The sequence below is a fragment of the Macadamia integrifolia genome, chromosome 2, assembly GCF_013358625.1.
Source record: "Macadamia integrifolia cultivar HAES 741 chromosome 2, SCU_Mint_v3, whole genome shotgun sequence".
Classification (NCBI taxonomy): Eukaryota; Viridiplantae; Streptophyta; class Magnoliopsida; order Proteales; family Proteaceae; genus Macadamia; species Macadamia integrifolia.
Genome location: NC_056558.1, coordinates 8620443 through 8634577, shown reverse-complemented (window position 1 = coordinate 8634577; position 14135 = coordinate 8620443). Strand labels below are relative to the sequence as shown.

The 14135-nt window shown below is 38.1% G+C and overlaps 2 protein-coding genes across 3 annotated transcripts; both read right to left on the bottom strand.

The window, feature by feature from the left end:
- Positions 1–1306: 1306 nt before the first annotated feature.
- On the bottom strand, positions 1307–2095 carry LOC122072236. The gene has a single exon (XM_042636815.1). The coding sequence runs from the start codon at positions 1842–1844 to the stop codon at positions 1392–1394; it is 453 nt and encodes a 150-aa protein (XP_042492749.1). The 5' UTR covers positions 1845–2095; the 3' UTR covers positions 1307–1391.
- Positions 2096–6858: 4763 nt separating this feature from the next.
- Positions 6859–13952, bottom strand: LOC122091662 (39S ribosomal protein L41-A, mitochondrial-like). Of its 2 annotated transcripts, none has more exons than XM_042661706.1 (4): positions 13823–13952; positions 12965–13160; positions 9808–9872; positions 6859–7162 (listed from the first exon to the last, which is right to left on the bottom strand). In XM_042661706.1, the coding sequence occupies exons 2-4, from the start codon at positions 13107–13109 to the stop codon at positions 7088–7090; spliced, it is 285 nt and encodes a 94-aa protein (XP_042517640.1). In that variant the 5' UTR covers positions 13110–13160; positions 13823–13952; the 3' UTR covers positions 6859–7087. The 2 variants fall into 2 exon arrangements, with proteins under 2 accessions (XP_042517640.1, XP_042517649.1); XM_042661715.1 differs by having other exon boundaries at positions 12965–13156.
- Between the last annotated feature and the right edge of the window lie 183 nt (positions 13953–14135).

Here is a 14135-nt window from a genome sequence, read left to right as displayed (position 1 = left end):
TCGTACGATCAGGTGATTGTACTAGTAATTGATCCGTTTTAAAAAAAAAAAAAATTGCAACTACATCTACCACATCAGCTTCCACATGGCCAAAAAAATTTGTCATTTGCGTGACGTGGTGGTCAGCCAGCCAGTTCAATATAAGTCCCCTGCAGAGAAAAAAAAAAGAATTGACCTAATTTCGTTGAAGTTTCTCTATTCTAAAGATGTCGGCTGCCCAAACTCGAAGGCAAACACGGTCGGTCCTTATGTATTGTACGTTCGAATTCCGTACACATCAAAGCGGGTGGTTTGGAATATTCTAATGACTCATTCTTTGACAATGACTTTTGACAACATGTGGTTTTCTGTTGTCAAGCATGAACTTAGTCAGAAGTCTTGCCTCTTTACCTTTTTGCCCTCTAACGTCATAATTTCGTATTTCCATAAGAGAGAGAGTTGTAAGCAGATGTGGCAAAATTTTCCACATCAGCATAAAGAGTGGGAGGTGGTTACAAACCTTATGAGAGGTGGTTTACCCACAAGGTACTCAAAGATAGAAAAGGTTTTTGGCTTTGGTCTAACGTGTGCATTACTCATTCTCTAGATACCCCTTTGTGTAATTAGCCTCATTGTGCATCTTGACCAATTGTGTTATTTCGTCGTGAATTCTTACAAAGAATCTTGAGTTTGGTGTTGAAAATGTTTAGACTATGCAGAGTGTGAAAAGAACGTGTTGCCCTCTTGATGTGCATTGAATGTGTTTTCGTATGTGTTTCCATTATTCTGTTGATCTGGTATTTTCTACGTCAAACTGATAAGGTTCTCTTGCCCTTTTTTTAGCTTTTTTTAAAATCCCTAAAGTTAAGAGCCCTTGTCTAACTTCCGCGGCCATCGCTACTGAAGTTTCCAAACAATGTAATAAGGAATTGGACATCTTAGCAGACCTTCATAGTTCTATTGGAGGCAAGGATTTAGGGGACGGTATGCTGATATCGATACTGATTTGGATTGAATCGGTGGATATCAATCTATTTTACCCCTACTTTTTCTAAAAGGCACTATTTTTTATCATTTTACCTTTGAAAAATTACAGAACAATCTGAATCAGTCAGGAATCAGGGATCGATCTCAATCGTTACCAATCTGATACTGCCGATTGAAGACGATACTTGAAACCATGATTGGAGGCAACTCCGCAACCTCCCTACATTATTTTCCTCTCAGAGAGAGAGAGAGAGAGAGAGAGAGAGAGAGAGTTTCATGATCAAACCAAGCTCTTTGTTCTTCATTTCTTTCTGTTTTGTTGGGAATTGAACAAATTACAGAAACAAAGGTAACAAACAAGCTTTCATATAGAAACAAAGTATCAAACAAACAATCAATCTGTATTATACATTTGAATCAATCCATCAATAAACCCTGTTATGAGATGACATCTCTTTCAGAGTACTAGAATGCAACATCATCTTCTTCGTCTTCTTCCCAGTAGAACGTATCAGCTTGGACCAAAACCCTAATTTCTTCTTCCCATCCGTAATCTCCACTGCACCTCTACTTCTACTCCTCATTCTAGGCGGAATCGCCACCACCGATCGGCTCTTCAAAAACAACCCAGAACCTCTCCCCTCTAAATAACCGAAACGATCATGAACTGGAGAAGAATCTGAAGAAGTTTCACCAGAAGAATAAGGCGAAGAAGACAACGACGAAGAACAAGACGAACCTGCCTCCTCCATTCCTCCTCTTCCACTTGCATTAGAGAGCTTTGTAAGCTTCTCTCTTAGACAACAAGAACAAACACCTGGTGTTTGTCTATGCATCGGGTGTTTCTTGCATCTCATCTCTGTTTCCGCCCAACCCATTTGAAAAAAGTTCAAGATTCGCGAACTTGTTTAATAGCTATAGTTGTTAGTGAGGACCCAAGCGTGTGTATATATATATATATATATAAGGTTGGAAGAGAAGGACAGATAGATAAAGAGAGACGTAGGAGGGAGGTGGTGTGAAAGTGGAATGTGTGAGCTCTTTCTGAGCTTCCAAGATGGTTCGTTTCAGCTTAAAAGATGGACTTTTCCGTATCAGAATGGAATTTGAAAAGTCCAAGGAAAGATTTTATTGAGATGCACGGAAGGTGCGAGTGGGGACTTTTCTTTTTTACTTTCCTTTTTGTATCTTTCGAGTTGAATGAGTTGTTGACGCGGAAGAGCAGTGTATGGCTCCTGGGAAAGATGGGGAGAAGCTTCCATTTTTGTACTGTGTATGGAATTTTGTTTTCCAGCCATCAACAATGGTTGGCAAATTAAAAAATAAAAAAAAATTATATTCTTCATCTATAATATCAGAAAAAATTTTCCACAATGCGTTGAGATAATTATTATTATTATTACTCTGTCGAATGAGATTTTTTATTATTTTCCCTAATTATTCTAACAATGGAGGTCTCATGTGAATGATTTGATGATCTATGATGCCATTGGTATGGCATATAGATTTCTTCTCATACTAATATCATGGGGAGTCTTCTATTATTTTTTACTATATATATATTGAGTAGAAAGTTTTTCTACTCTAACGATCAAATGTTATTGGAAATAAACGATGATCAAATACTCTTCCCTACTTGATGAAGTTTTTAAAATACCTTCCACCTCCCAACCGTTGATTTATATGCTCTCATCAATCAAAGTACCCCTCCCCATATATTTATTCAAACTTTTCTAAAAATATTTCTTTTTTACCACCCCAGCCCTCTTGAAAGGTGAAATCTTGCCTATGTTGATGCTTCTACACACACTCCCATTTCCCTTCAAGGACCCCTACCCCTACCCCTAATGTGCTATAAAATTGATCAATCTGCATCAAATACCATAGTTTGTTGGATTGGAGATGCCATGTGGACATTAAAGAGTTAATATAAATTAATAAGTTTATAACACCTAGTTAGATAATTTAATATGTACTTAGGAGATAAATTTAAAAGTGAAATTTAAAAAAAAAAATAGTGAAAATATGCTATTGAGGGATAATGTGGGAATTTAAAGAAATGAATTTTCTTAGATGTCAACAGATTTGTAATTTAACTTTTTTGCCCCTTGTTTTATTTCTAAATTTTATATTGAGATGATAATTCTTAGTTATTCTAAAATTATCTATTCATGCTCTCAAATTAATGTAAAAATCTTCACAAAAAAAAAAAAAAAATTTATGTGTAAAAGGAATTTGAATCAACACTACAGATCGCATATAAACCGAATATGAACTAACATTAAACACATTATACATTGAAATTGTAAACCATTTTTCAAAACTGACAATACAAACAGCATATAAACCATATAACACTAACCAAATAGAAACCAGTAACAAAATGATTTTGATTTTTTATGATTTCTAACCGGTTCAGTTTTGATTTACACCTTATCAAACATGAACCGAACCTGACCAATTGACAGTTGACACCCTTACTTGATTAGGTTATGTGGGCCATGGGAGTTGGTTGGAGGTTGGATTCCTTGGAGCTGGAGGTATGTGTATGCGTAGTACACCGACTAGCTAATAGGAATTGGACGCGTATAGGGTGTGTGGTCAAATAATATTAAATGTATACATACAATTGGATGAGCTATCAATACGCACGTGGTAATGTCCTCCTACTGGACGACTGAGATCGAGAGAACCAGACGGGTGAGTTCCAAATCCGATGGATCATAGTTTTCGTGGACCTTGGAAGAGACGCTTCCCTTTTATGTTTGTCGGTTTGTTGGTCTGTCGGAGCATTTGGGTTGGGTCGGCACTTTTCGGTGATTGGTCCCATCCAAAGGCTAAGGGAATACGGACAAGTGCACAACAACCATCGATTATTGCAACGTTATCTATGATGACAAGTGGCACTCTAACGGTTCGAATCAGAATCGGAATCGGCCGATTCCTGTAATCTTGGTCCTTGATCAGTGAATTTTACTTTTCTTTTTATGATTTTACCCCTGTTTCGATACCCAATCTCAATACGGTTAGGTATTGGGATTGATATCAATATCAACCCGATATGATCGATACAACAGATCCGATACCATTACCTAAAACTATGAACAGAAGAGGAGGAAGGTCAAAGCTTGAAAAAAATCTCCCTTATTTTCTTGGAAGGAACCCACCCCTCTATCCGTGTGAGTTGAGTCGGTGACTTGGGTTGGGTCTTGGTTGTCGTTATTAACTTTATGTCATTGTCATCGGTTACCCAAGCTGCACTGCTGCGTGGAGCCTTGGAGTCCATGTTTCTCTCTCTCTCTCTCTCTCACTCATAACGTGAATAGCAAGCAGCTAAGAACGTAACACCAAGGCAATAAGGCAATTGACGTTCTTGACGAAGCTTGGATCAGCATCATGGATTTCGAAAAGTCTCTCTAATTAGCATAAGTCTTCAGATTTTGTAGAATTCATATGCCAGGATCATGGCATACAAGAATGTTCTTGAACATAAATCTCATCAGGTCTTTTTTGAAGCAATCAATTGTTATTGATTTCAGAATTGAAAAAAAAGAAAACAAAGAGCCAAAACAAGATGACTGGACGAGACAGGATCCTCTCTATCTGGCCTCATTCCATGAATGTTGTGAGATGAGATTAGAGGGTATAGTCAAATGGAGAGAAGCCAAATTCCCAAACATTTTAATGGAATCACGAATGCGACCCATGGCATATTATGATTTCCCCCCTTTGGAAGGTGATGGTTTTTATTCATGGACATCATGAGCCTAGCAACTTTACATGGTCGAGTCTATTACATGGGTGGGTTCATGAGATAGTCAACCTCACGTGCCATTTTCTTTGATTACCATGCCAAAACAAGTAGGGACTAGGGAGCACCTTAAAAGTGTATTTCAGGGTTTCATTAGATTGCAAGAATGCCATTTCACTGAAATAGAATTTAGGGGATTTACATCAACCTCCCATTGCGTTTGCCTATATTATATCCTCCCCTAAAAAATTGTTTATTACATTGAAACTCAAAAATTTAACATCGTATAAGAGATGTTAGGGCCCGTTTGATAATGTTTCAAGAAACGCGTTTCTGTCGTTTCTGTTTCCAGAAACAGCAGAAACTGTATAAAATGCGTTTGATAAAACTGTTTCGTTTCACTTATTTTTAGAAATAGAAATTTAAAATTTTACTTATTTATGGTTCAAGAAACGACCCAGGCGAAACAAGTTGAACTTGTTTCGCCATTTCTGGAAACGACTTGTGGTAATTTTTTCACTGGTTACCATCGACTTCTAAAAACATGACTTATCAAACACCTTCAATTCCGTTTCTGTTTCTAGAAACGGAAATTTATGTTTCTTCCGTTTCTTGAAACAGAAACGGCAGAAACGTTATCAAACGGGCCCTTAGTTTTAGAATATAAAACGACAAACATTACCCTCTTGAATTGATGATTGATCCGCTGTGACTGCTTCATCGTACTAATTTAATCTAATCTACCAGTCTACCATGTCAACTAAGCAGGTTGGTCAAGTAATAATAATTCTGACTAATGAATCCTTCCCATCAACCCAGTTTGGAATTTGGATTGATGAGCAAAATGGGCTTGGATGGATGGATGGATGGTAGAAAGAGACAATTGAGAGAGAGAGATTTGAAGCACTGCTTACTCTACAAGAGCAGAGGAAGAGGATTGGAGTTTAGGAGGAAGCAGCTTGAGTTGCAAATTCAGTACTGGGCTTCTTCATCATCATCATCTTAAACTCATCAAAATTAACCATACCATCTCCATCCATGTTAACCATCGTAATCATCTCTCTACAATCTTGAATCCCAATCGAAGATGAGAATATTCTGCTCGCCAGACCTCGAAGCTTTCTTTTCTAAACCATAAGCAATTGCAGCTGCAGTGGGTTCATTGATAATCTTCAGTACATTAAGCCCTGCAATTGCTCCAGCATCCTTGGTGGCTTGCCTCTGTGAATCATTAAAGTAAGCTGGGACAGTAACGATAGCGTTCTTCACCGTCTGACCGAAGAACGCCTCTGCAATCTCCCTCATCTTGGTCAGGACCATGGACGAGATCTCCTCCGCTGCGAATTGCTTCTTCTCGCCCTTGTAGGTCACCTCGATCATCGGCTTATCGCCATGGCTGGGGATGACCTTGAAAGGTCAGAGCTCCATGTCACTCTACACGGAAGGATCAGAGAATCGTCCCCCAATAAGCCGCTTCGCATCAAATACATTGTCGGACGGATTCATGGCAACGTGGTTTTTTGCTGCATCACCAATCAACCGTTCTGTAGCGGTGAAAGCACCATAAGAGGGAGTTGTCTGGTTGCCTTGACCATTGGCGATTATATCGACACAATCGTTCTGCCATACTCCTTTGGCGACCAGTCGAGAAGGGCCATTAATTCATACAAGAAGAAGAGGGTAATTCTGTCTTTTTGTATTCTAAAACTAACACCTCTTGCTGTGTTAAATTTTTTTGTTTAAATGTAATAAACAATTTTTTAAGGGGAGATGATGTAATATAGACAAGCGTCAGGGAGGTTCATGTAAATCACCCTAGAATTTATAGCATCATTTTAATTTTCTATAACAGCCTCTCCACAAAAAGGAGGCAATACTTCATACATTATGACCTTCTCTAAACACTGCAGTGGTGCAAGCCTTGTGTATTAGGTACATCCCTTTTTTTAACTAATCTAAAAGAAAAAAGTTACTGTTTCAAGCTGAAACTTAATCAGTAGAAAGTGTGGGATTCTCCATCACAAGAAGTCATGTACTCACTAACCCTCAAATGGCATAGGGAGAGGGATATCTCACAAAAAGCCACCAAAAGAAATAGGAAATAAGGGGGGAGGGATATCTCACAATACACTTGGGAGTCATTAAATGAACACTGGTGTATGAATCTATTCCTTAGTCTTCTGAGAACTTGTCTGTTTGACAAGAAGTAACAACTGATATAATTGGCCAAAGGCAACAAAATAGTTTCCCAGGTCTCACTTCCTGAATTCATTTTCTCCCTACTTTTTTGGGAAAGTTTAAAAACCAGAGGCAACAACTCTAGCTAAAACATCAGAGAAGTATGTAAACCTCCTGTTAGCATCTTTTTATTTATTTAGCCGCAGAAGCATCAGTGTTCTCAGTAGTTTTCACTTCTATGGGGCACTGAGATACATATGGCTTGAGCTGGGCACAAAAAGTGGGAAGGATGGATCAGTACATACAAACACATGGAAGACAAAAATATGAATTATCAGAGTTAGCATCAAGTATACCGTTTTAAATAAGCACAGATAATTCTCAATCCTAGTATATGCATAGATAAGAAAATATGCTCCTATAATCAGGAATCTAATACACTGTGATATGGTTGATTCAGGAGAAGTAGAATATTATGCTACGACACCTTTAAGCAACTAAAACTAGTATAAAATTAGAAACTGCAATAATAGTAACTACTAAATAGATATCCTCCAAATATAACAGCAACAAGGGCCCAAAGAATCTGCCAAAATATCTCCTCCAATGCAGCTGGTCAATGGCCACATATGGGGGCAGAATATGGGTTGATGGTCATGTGATTGGCTTAAGTGTAACCAGAATATGGGCCCAAGTATGAGTCTGAATGTAACTCAATGGCCTAATGTCGGCTGGTTATAACTTCAGTGAAGGGCCTAAATAGGGCCATGGTTGGGCTGGCATTTCTACCTCCTATGATGGCCTTGCTATGTTCTTCATCTTATTTTGACTACTCAAAAGGTCACTGAAGATGAAGATTGGCACCAGAGTTGTATTTTTCAAACCCGTGTGAAATGCAATTGCCAACTGTATACTTAATAGAGGTAGTTGCACTAATGTCATTTCTGAAGACGTTGTTCTAAGCTGGGATTGAAGACAAAGCCACATCCAAATCATTACAAGATTTCTTGGGTGAACAACACTAATCTTAAGATTACTGATAAGTGTTTGTTCACCTATTCTATTAGTGGATTTATGGATACGGTTCAATGCGACGTCCTCTCTCCAAAGGTGTGCAATATCCTTCTTGGTAGACCGTGGTTGTTTGATAAGAGAATACAACATTGTGGCTATGCCAACACCTATGCTTTCAAGCACAGCAACAAATCCATGAAGTTTCATCCTGCCAAAGATCTCCCTGACATTAAGCTTAAGAAGATGACGGGATCGTTCCTCCTTCAACGTATTCCTTGATACGGTCACCTCGGTCCTTTTCCAAACACTTCGGAGTCGAGTTTTTTTCAGAGGAGAAGAGTTGATCCAAATGCAGATGCACTTGACTGGTTGGACCAGCATGACCCGCTTTGGAAGCCAAGAGCTAAGAAGAATCGGTCGGATCCAAGGTTTTGGTCTAACAAGGGTTGGAAGTAATTTAATAGTTTACTTATGTATTTATTTCATGTCTTTATTCCCAAAGAAGTAGCATATGTAGGACTTAGGAGTTAGAATTGGTTTATTTGTTTCCTTTGAATTAGTTTCGCTTTAGGACTTGTTTCCTTGTCAGGGTGGTTCCTATTTCAGTTGGTTTCTAATTCTTTGCCTTTTATTTTCCGATAAATTGCTTGTAACCAATGAAGAACTCAAGTTTGAGAAGTTAATGAAGAATTTGTTTGGTTTTGAGAGTTCTACGTGAGTGTGTTTCCCTTCTTCCCCCCCTGCTACTCTGTCTCTCCCTAAGTTCCCCTTCCTCTCTAAAGGACCCTCCATCACAATGTTTTTCCATTTTTTCTGATTTAGCTTCTGTTTTTGAAGTTCATTTGGTTAGCCTTTCAATGATACCAAGATCTTGTGAATTGGAGCTGCTATGAGAAAATTATTGCCAATTTATGATCGGATTTTATCTTTTTAAGATCAGATCAGTTGGTAGATTTAGTTTAAGTTTTATTTAGAATTTCTATTTCTTCATTTGGGAAGCCCTATAGGAGTTACTAAAATTGTAATTGGATAATAGTAAGTTGGCATATCATGTCTTTGGTTTCTAGTTAAGTTTATATTTTTAGAAGGTTGAGAGTTGTCAGGTGGAGCCAAGATAGTAAAAGGAAGTCCATGATTAGTATTTTCTATTTTATTTTCTTCCATTTTCTTTCTCTGAAACCAAGTATTCTCTATAAAGAGCTGAAGATTATTATTATTATTATTGCGAGAGATGGTACTTAGATTTTGGCAAGGCCAAATCACAGTTTTTCTTGCTCTAAGCTCTCTTTTTTTTTTTTTTTTCCTGGTCGGTGTTTTGTTGCTGCTATTACTTCTCGGTAGCTACTTATCTGCTGTTTTACTCTTTTAAATTTTGTCAGAAGTTACTGTTTCACAACCTAATTTACGCCTTTTATTTTTATTTCTTCCCTTGAGCCCTTAATCAGCCTAACCCTTTTCTCTCCACCTCTTCCAAGTAATTCAGGCCTAGAACTTTTAAGCCTTAGTCTGTCCTATATCATCTCCACCAAGGAAGAAGAAGCAGTAAAAGCTATTTGGCTGTCTCAACAATACAATCAAGCAGGTCTTTTCAACCCCAAAACAAAGATCAGAACCCCCCCCCCCCCCCCCCCCCCCACAACCCAAAAAAAAAGAGGACTTAACATCTTATCCAGCAAAACCAAGCAGGTAACTAAATGTAGGCAAAGTACATTCTGTTAGACAGACCCTATGTTAAAGGCAATGTAGACTGAAATAGATTTCCAACGTCATTTCAAACCTAATTTTATGAGCCCACATTGAACTTCCTTTTTTGCTGTTCTTACGTCATGGGCTCCAAATCTATCACAATTCCAAGAAAATATAGAAAGCTGTAATTTTCAACATATGAATATAAGTACCTTGAAGTCAGTTAAATCAGGGACCACGTAGTTGGGCAATTTCTCAGTCATCACAACATAGCCACCTGCAACAAAATGTTTTCAGACTTTATAAGTAATCATATAGTTCAAGCACAGTTTAATGGTCTTCTGGGCTTCCTTGAATTCATTAAACATGATAAAGTGGTGGCAAGGAAACTTCACCATTTTTTAAAATTTTTATTCTCTCTCAGGCCATTACAAGCTTCTGGAAAAAAGAGCAGAGAAGCAAAATTTGTACATATTTTCATTACAAACAAGTTAATCCAAGGAACATTAGACTGCATCCGTACACCTCTTGTTAACTATATCTTATAAGTTAATGATTTTTAATAGTACTTCCATGTGATGCAGTTCCATTGGCATGGCTGGACAGGCATGACTTGATCTGAAAATAAACCGAAACAAAACGGTCCCAAAAATGGCTTTTGGTCCAAGGGGGCTTGATGCAGTTAAGTCACTTAATGGGCTTATTTTATTGTAAATAAACCTTAGGTTGAGTTATGTATGTGTTGGGCACTTAATCTCATGGGTTTTCTTTGAAATAGACCACTTTAATGGGCCTAAAATATGGGTAGAAAGTAGGAAAACGGGATTTAATTCATTAGTTTAGTTAGAGTCTTGTTTTGAGTATATTTCTTTTGTTATTTCAATTTCCTAGTCAGTTTAGGTTTCCCAATTAGTTAAGGATTGGATTACGCCTTTCCTTTTTAGTGTTTTAAGTCAGTTTTGAGTCTTATATATAAGTTTGTAAGGGGCTACAACATTGAATACGAATTCATGAATCAAAAAAAAAAAAAATGGCTTATGCTGTTGTGCTGTGGGATGCAGTTGAGTAAGATGCCCCAGGTGAGATACCTAAACCTGAGGGTGAGATGCCCATTCACTAGTTCTTCTTCCCCATTCTCAACCCTCCATTGAATTCTCTTTCTTTTCTTAGTTTCCTTTTATTTGTTTGCTGTGAGAGAGTGTTTGAGAGCTAGAACCAGGCCTATTGGAGGACATCTTCTCTATTCAGCCAGAATTTCAGATCCTGCATGGGATTAGGATCACTTGTGATTCTAGTTCTACATTAGGGCTAGTAGAGATTTATTTCTATGTAGGGATAAGCAATGTAATCTTCTTACTTTGTCTCATTTATTTTGGTAGGAGATTATTACGAAAGAGTTGTTAATTTACTTATTGTTTTGTTTCTTAGATTGAGTTCCAAAATAGAGTATGCTCTTTTATTTTTGTAGGATTTCTTTCTTATTTATGTACAAGTTATCCTACTAGTTGGACAGAGAACATTGGAATGAAATTGTGATTGGAGTTGCATAACTTGGAGCCAAGAGTTGGCTGCGGATCTTCTCTCCCCCCCACCCCCAAACCTCAGCAGCTATCAACCTTTCTCCCTGTTTTCTCTCACCCATTAAGTCAACCACTTCCTATTTACTCTGTCCCTTCCTTCTATTGCTCAACGGGCATTAGAATCGTAGACCAGCAGGCTATCTCTTCTTCTCCGATCATTCTTCTCTTCAGGTTGGTCTTTCTCCCTATTATTCCTCTTCTTTCTATTTCCTTCTCTGAGTTTCTTCAATCGTCTTTCCAATATCTGGTTTCCAGTAGTATTACAGTCCCCCCTAGAGTTGAGTATCGCACCCCTACACCCTTCTTTTCTTCCTAAAATTCTGGTATTAGGTCCCTCTACCCTAGGCGATCAATCTCTAGATTCCTGGCCCCAGCCATCAACCCTATCATGAGTTCTATTTCTGAAACCATACCTGTACCTGAAGTTACCACCTGATCTCATTTCAAAGGTCCTTTCTAGTTTTTTTAAGAGCTGTTTTGAGCCATCATCCTGGGTTTTAGAAAGCAGTGGGTCAGGATCCTAGTTCTGAAGTTTTAGATCAATTGCTGCCTAAAAGAGAGAGATCTCACTTTCAAAGCTACTCCTCCCATCGCAGGTTTTGTTCGAAGGTAGAAGTGGAGATGTTTTTCAAATAACACCATAAAAAGTTATTTCCAATTTTACCCCTCCCTTCTTCCTTTATTCTATCTAATCCTAATTTTATCTTTCATTCCAAGTATGACCAAGAGGTAAGGTTGCTCCATTATGACCAAGTGGTCACAGTTCGAATCAGGAAACAGTCTCTCCACGAAGCAGGGGTAAGGTTGTGTACATTATGACCCACCCCATACCCCACAGTGACAGGACCCTCATGCACTAAGTACAACCTTTATTCCAAGTATACCTCTGAACAACAAATACAGATCCTTTTCCTATATAGCTACCAAACAACCCCTTTCAATTTCTGGTTAGTTATAGAACTTCCACGCCCCTTAAAAACTTTGAGATATTTACATAACTGCCACTATCTTTTGGTGTTGACACATTTAGAACTTGGGCAGCCCATAAGTGATCCGACCAGGCTTTCTTTGGAACCCCAGATTGTATCACCATGTTTCTAGTACACTTTATCCTTATGTTCCATTGACATTTATGTTAAATTTTTTTAATCCATAGCACAGGGAATGAATGAGGTAAGCAATTCGGTGCTACTTAGTCTGTTGAGTTTGACGTTGGCATAGGTCCTGTTTGAGCCATTTCTCAAGCAGACAACTCATGTCTCAAACTAAACACCCAAATACCTTTTGACTGTAATAAGATTTGTCAAGATCTTTATGATTTAATATCTGGATAACCATTCCTTACTATTCAGTTAGGAATCCTTGATTTTGATTAGCCAATATACTTGTGAAGTAGCATTACTACTTAAAAGGTCATAATTTACCTTAACCAAGCATGGGAGACTTGTAGTATAATGCATCCACAGTGTCAAATACCCTTCCTTTCTTTTTTTTTTTTTTTTCTTAATTAGATGATACTGCCATGATTTCGAGTTGACTGGTCACTGTTACTAGGGATCACAGTTACAGCTCACATTCTCCTTGTTGAGAAGTTAATTAATTAGAACCCATAGATTAAATAGTGGAAAACGTTCAGGACACTTCTCATATTATTGTTCAATCTTCCTGAATTAGGCATCCAAAGCCTGACAGATTTTCCATCTTCCAGGTAGAGAGAAAAATCTAAGGGACTAGAGGAAGGATAATCAGCAAACAGCCAATGAAAATAAGTGAATGGGGAGTGCCAAACCTTTGCGAGTATGGAAACCAGTGGATTTGCAGTTCTTCCCCTTGTAGTAATCTCGCGGGGCTCGCTTTGAAGAAAGAATATCAAGGGAAGAAGTTCTCTTTCTTCGCATTGCCCTTCCCAGCCCTAAGATCAGTCCTAGAGGCATTTTCTGCTGCTTTTACCACCCCCCCTCAAACGGATGAACAGAAAACCCTACCTAAAGGAAATATTTTATGATGTAAAAGAACAATTACGCAACACATTACATTGAGAAAAAAAATATGGTGGAAAAAAAAAAATTTCTTGACAAGCAATAAAGACATGAATGAAAAAGAAATGACCAACAGTTAAGACATTGAATAATCTTGAAGGGATTCTTTTATTGGATTATTCGAGAGAATCTGAGCAGCGGTTGAAAAGTTGAACCAACAGCTTAATACTCCAAATAGTCGTAGAACCCTCACTCTTCCTCACATATAATCACATATCTATCCTCTAAAGTACCAGGATTTGACATCTCCCTGATTATTCTTTACCATCACAAACAAAGAGTCAACCATACTATTCAACAGCTGGAATTAGAACCCTAACTAAACATAAATGTAGTGAGTTCACAAAGTAGAAATTCAAACCACAAATTGCAGGAATCTAACATGTTCTATAGCGATATTCTTCAAATTAATGTGTGAAGATGGAAAGAACAATTCCTAAATGATTAGAGCATTATTCAACCAAGTAAATTTCCCGCTTGGATTTATTGAAGGAGAAACCCAACAAAAAACGTTCGATGAAGATCGAAGAATACAAAATCGCTTCTATACCACAGAAGACAAACCAAAGGAACGGTACTAAGTATTATTGGATTAGCAGAAAACGTACCAAAGATTAATCGTTCCAGATCGCTTGAAGAATCCTCTGCAAAAATGAGAGGGAGAGCTGGAGAGGAAGAGTTTAAGCGTGCGCTTGCGGCGCTCAGTGTAGCCTGGTCAGGAAACCAACGGAGGACGGTCGTGGGTGACTCGGGATATGGTTTTAAATCTCGGGGTACCTGTACCGGTACATACTTGTCCGTATCGGACGGTTCATTTTTCTTGAAAACAAAATTAATTTTTGGTCCATTTGAACCTTACCACAGACCGTTATGCCAATATAACTGATCCGATACGGATATTTGAAATCATGCTCAGGGGTC

Coding starts and splice junctions, on each gene's coding strand:
- LOC122072236 (XM_042636815.1), bottom strand. CDS start 1,844: ATGGGTTGGGCGGAAACAGAGATGAGATGCAAGAAACACCCGATGCAT.
- LOC122091662 (XM_042661706.1), bottom strand. CDS start 13,109: ATGCCTCTAGGACTGATCTTAGGGCTGGGAAGGGCAATGCGAAGAAAG. Junction 9,873..12,964: donor TGGTTTCCATACTCGCAAAG/GTTTGGCACTCC, acceptor ATTTTGTTGCAG/GTGGCTATGTTGTGATGACT. Junction 7,163..9,807: donor CTGATTTAACTGACTTCAAG/GTACTTATATTC, acceptor TTTTGTGCCCAG/CTCAAGCCATATGTATCTCA.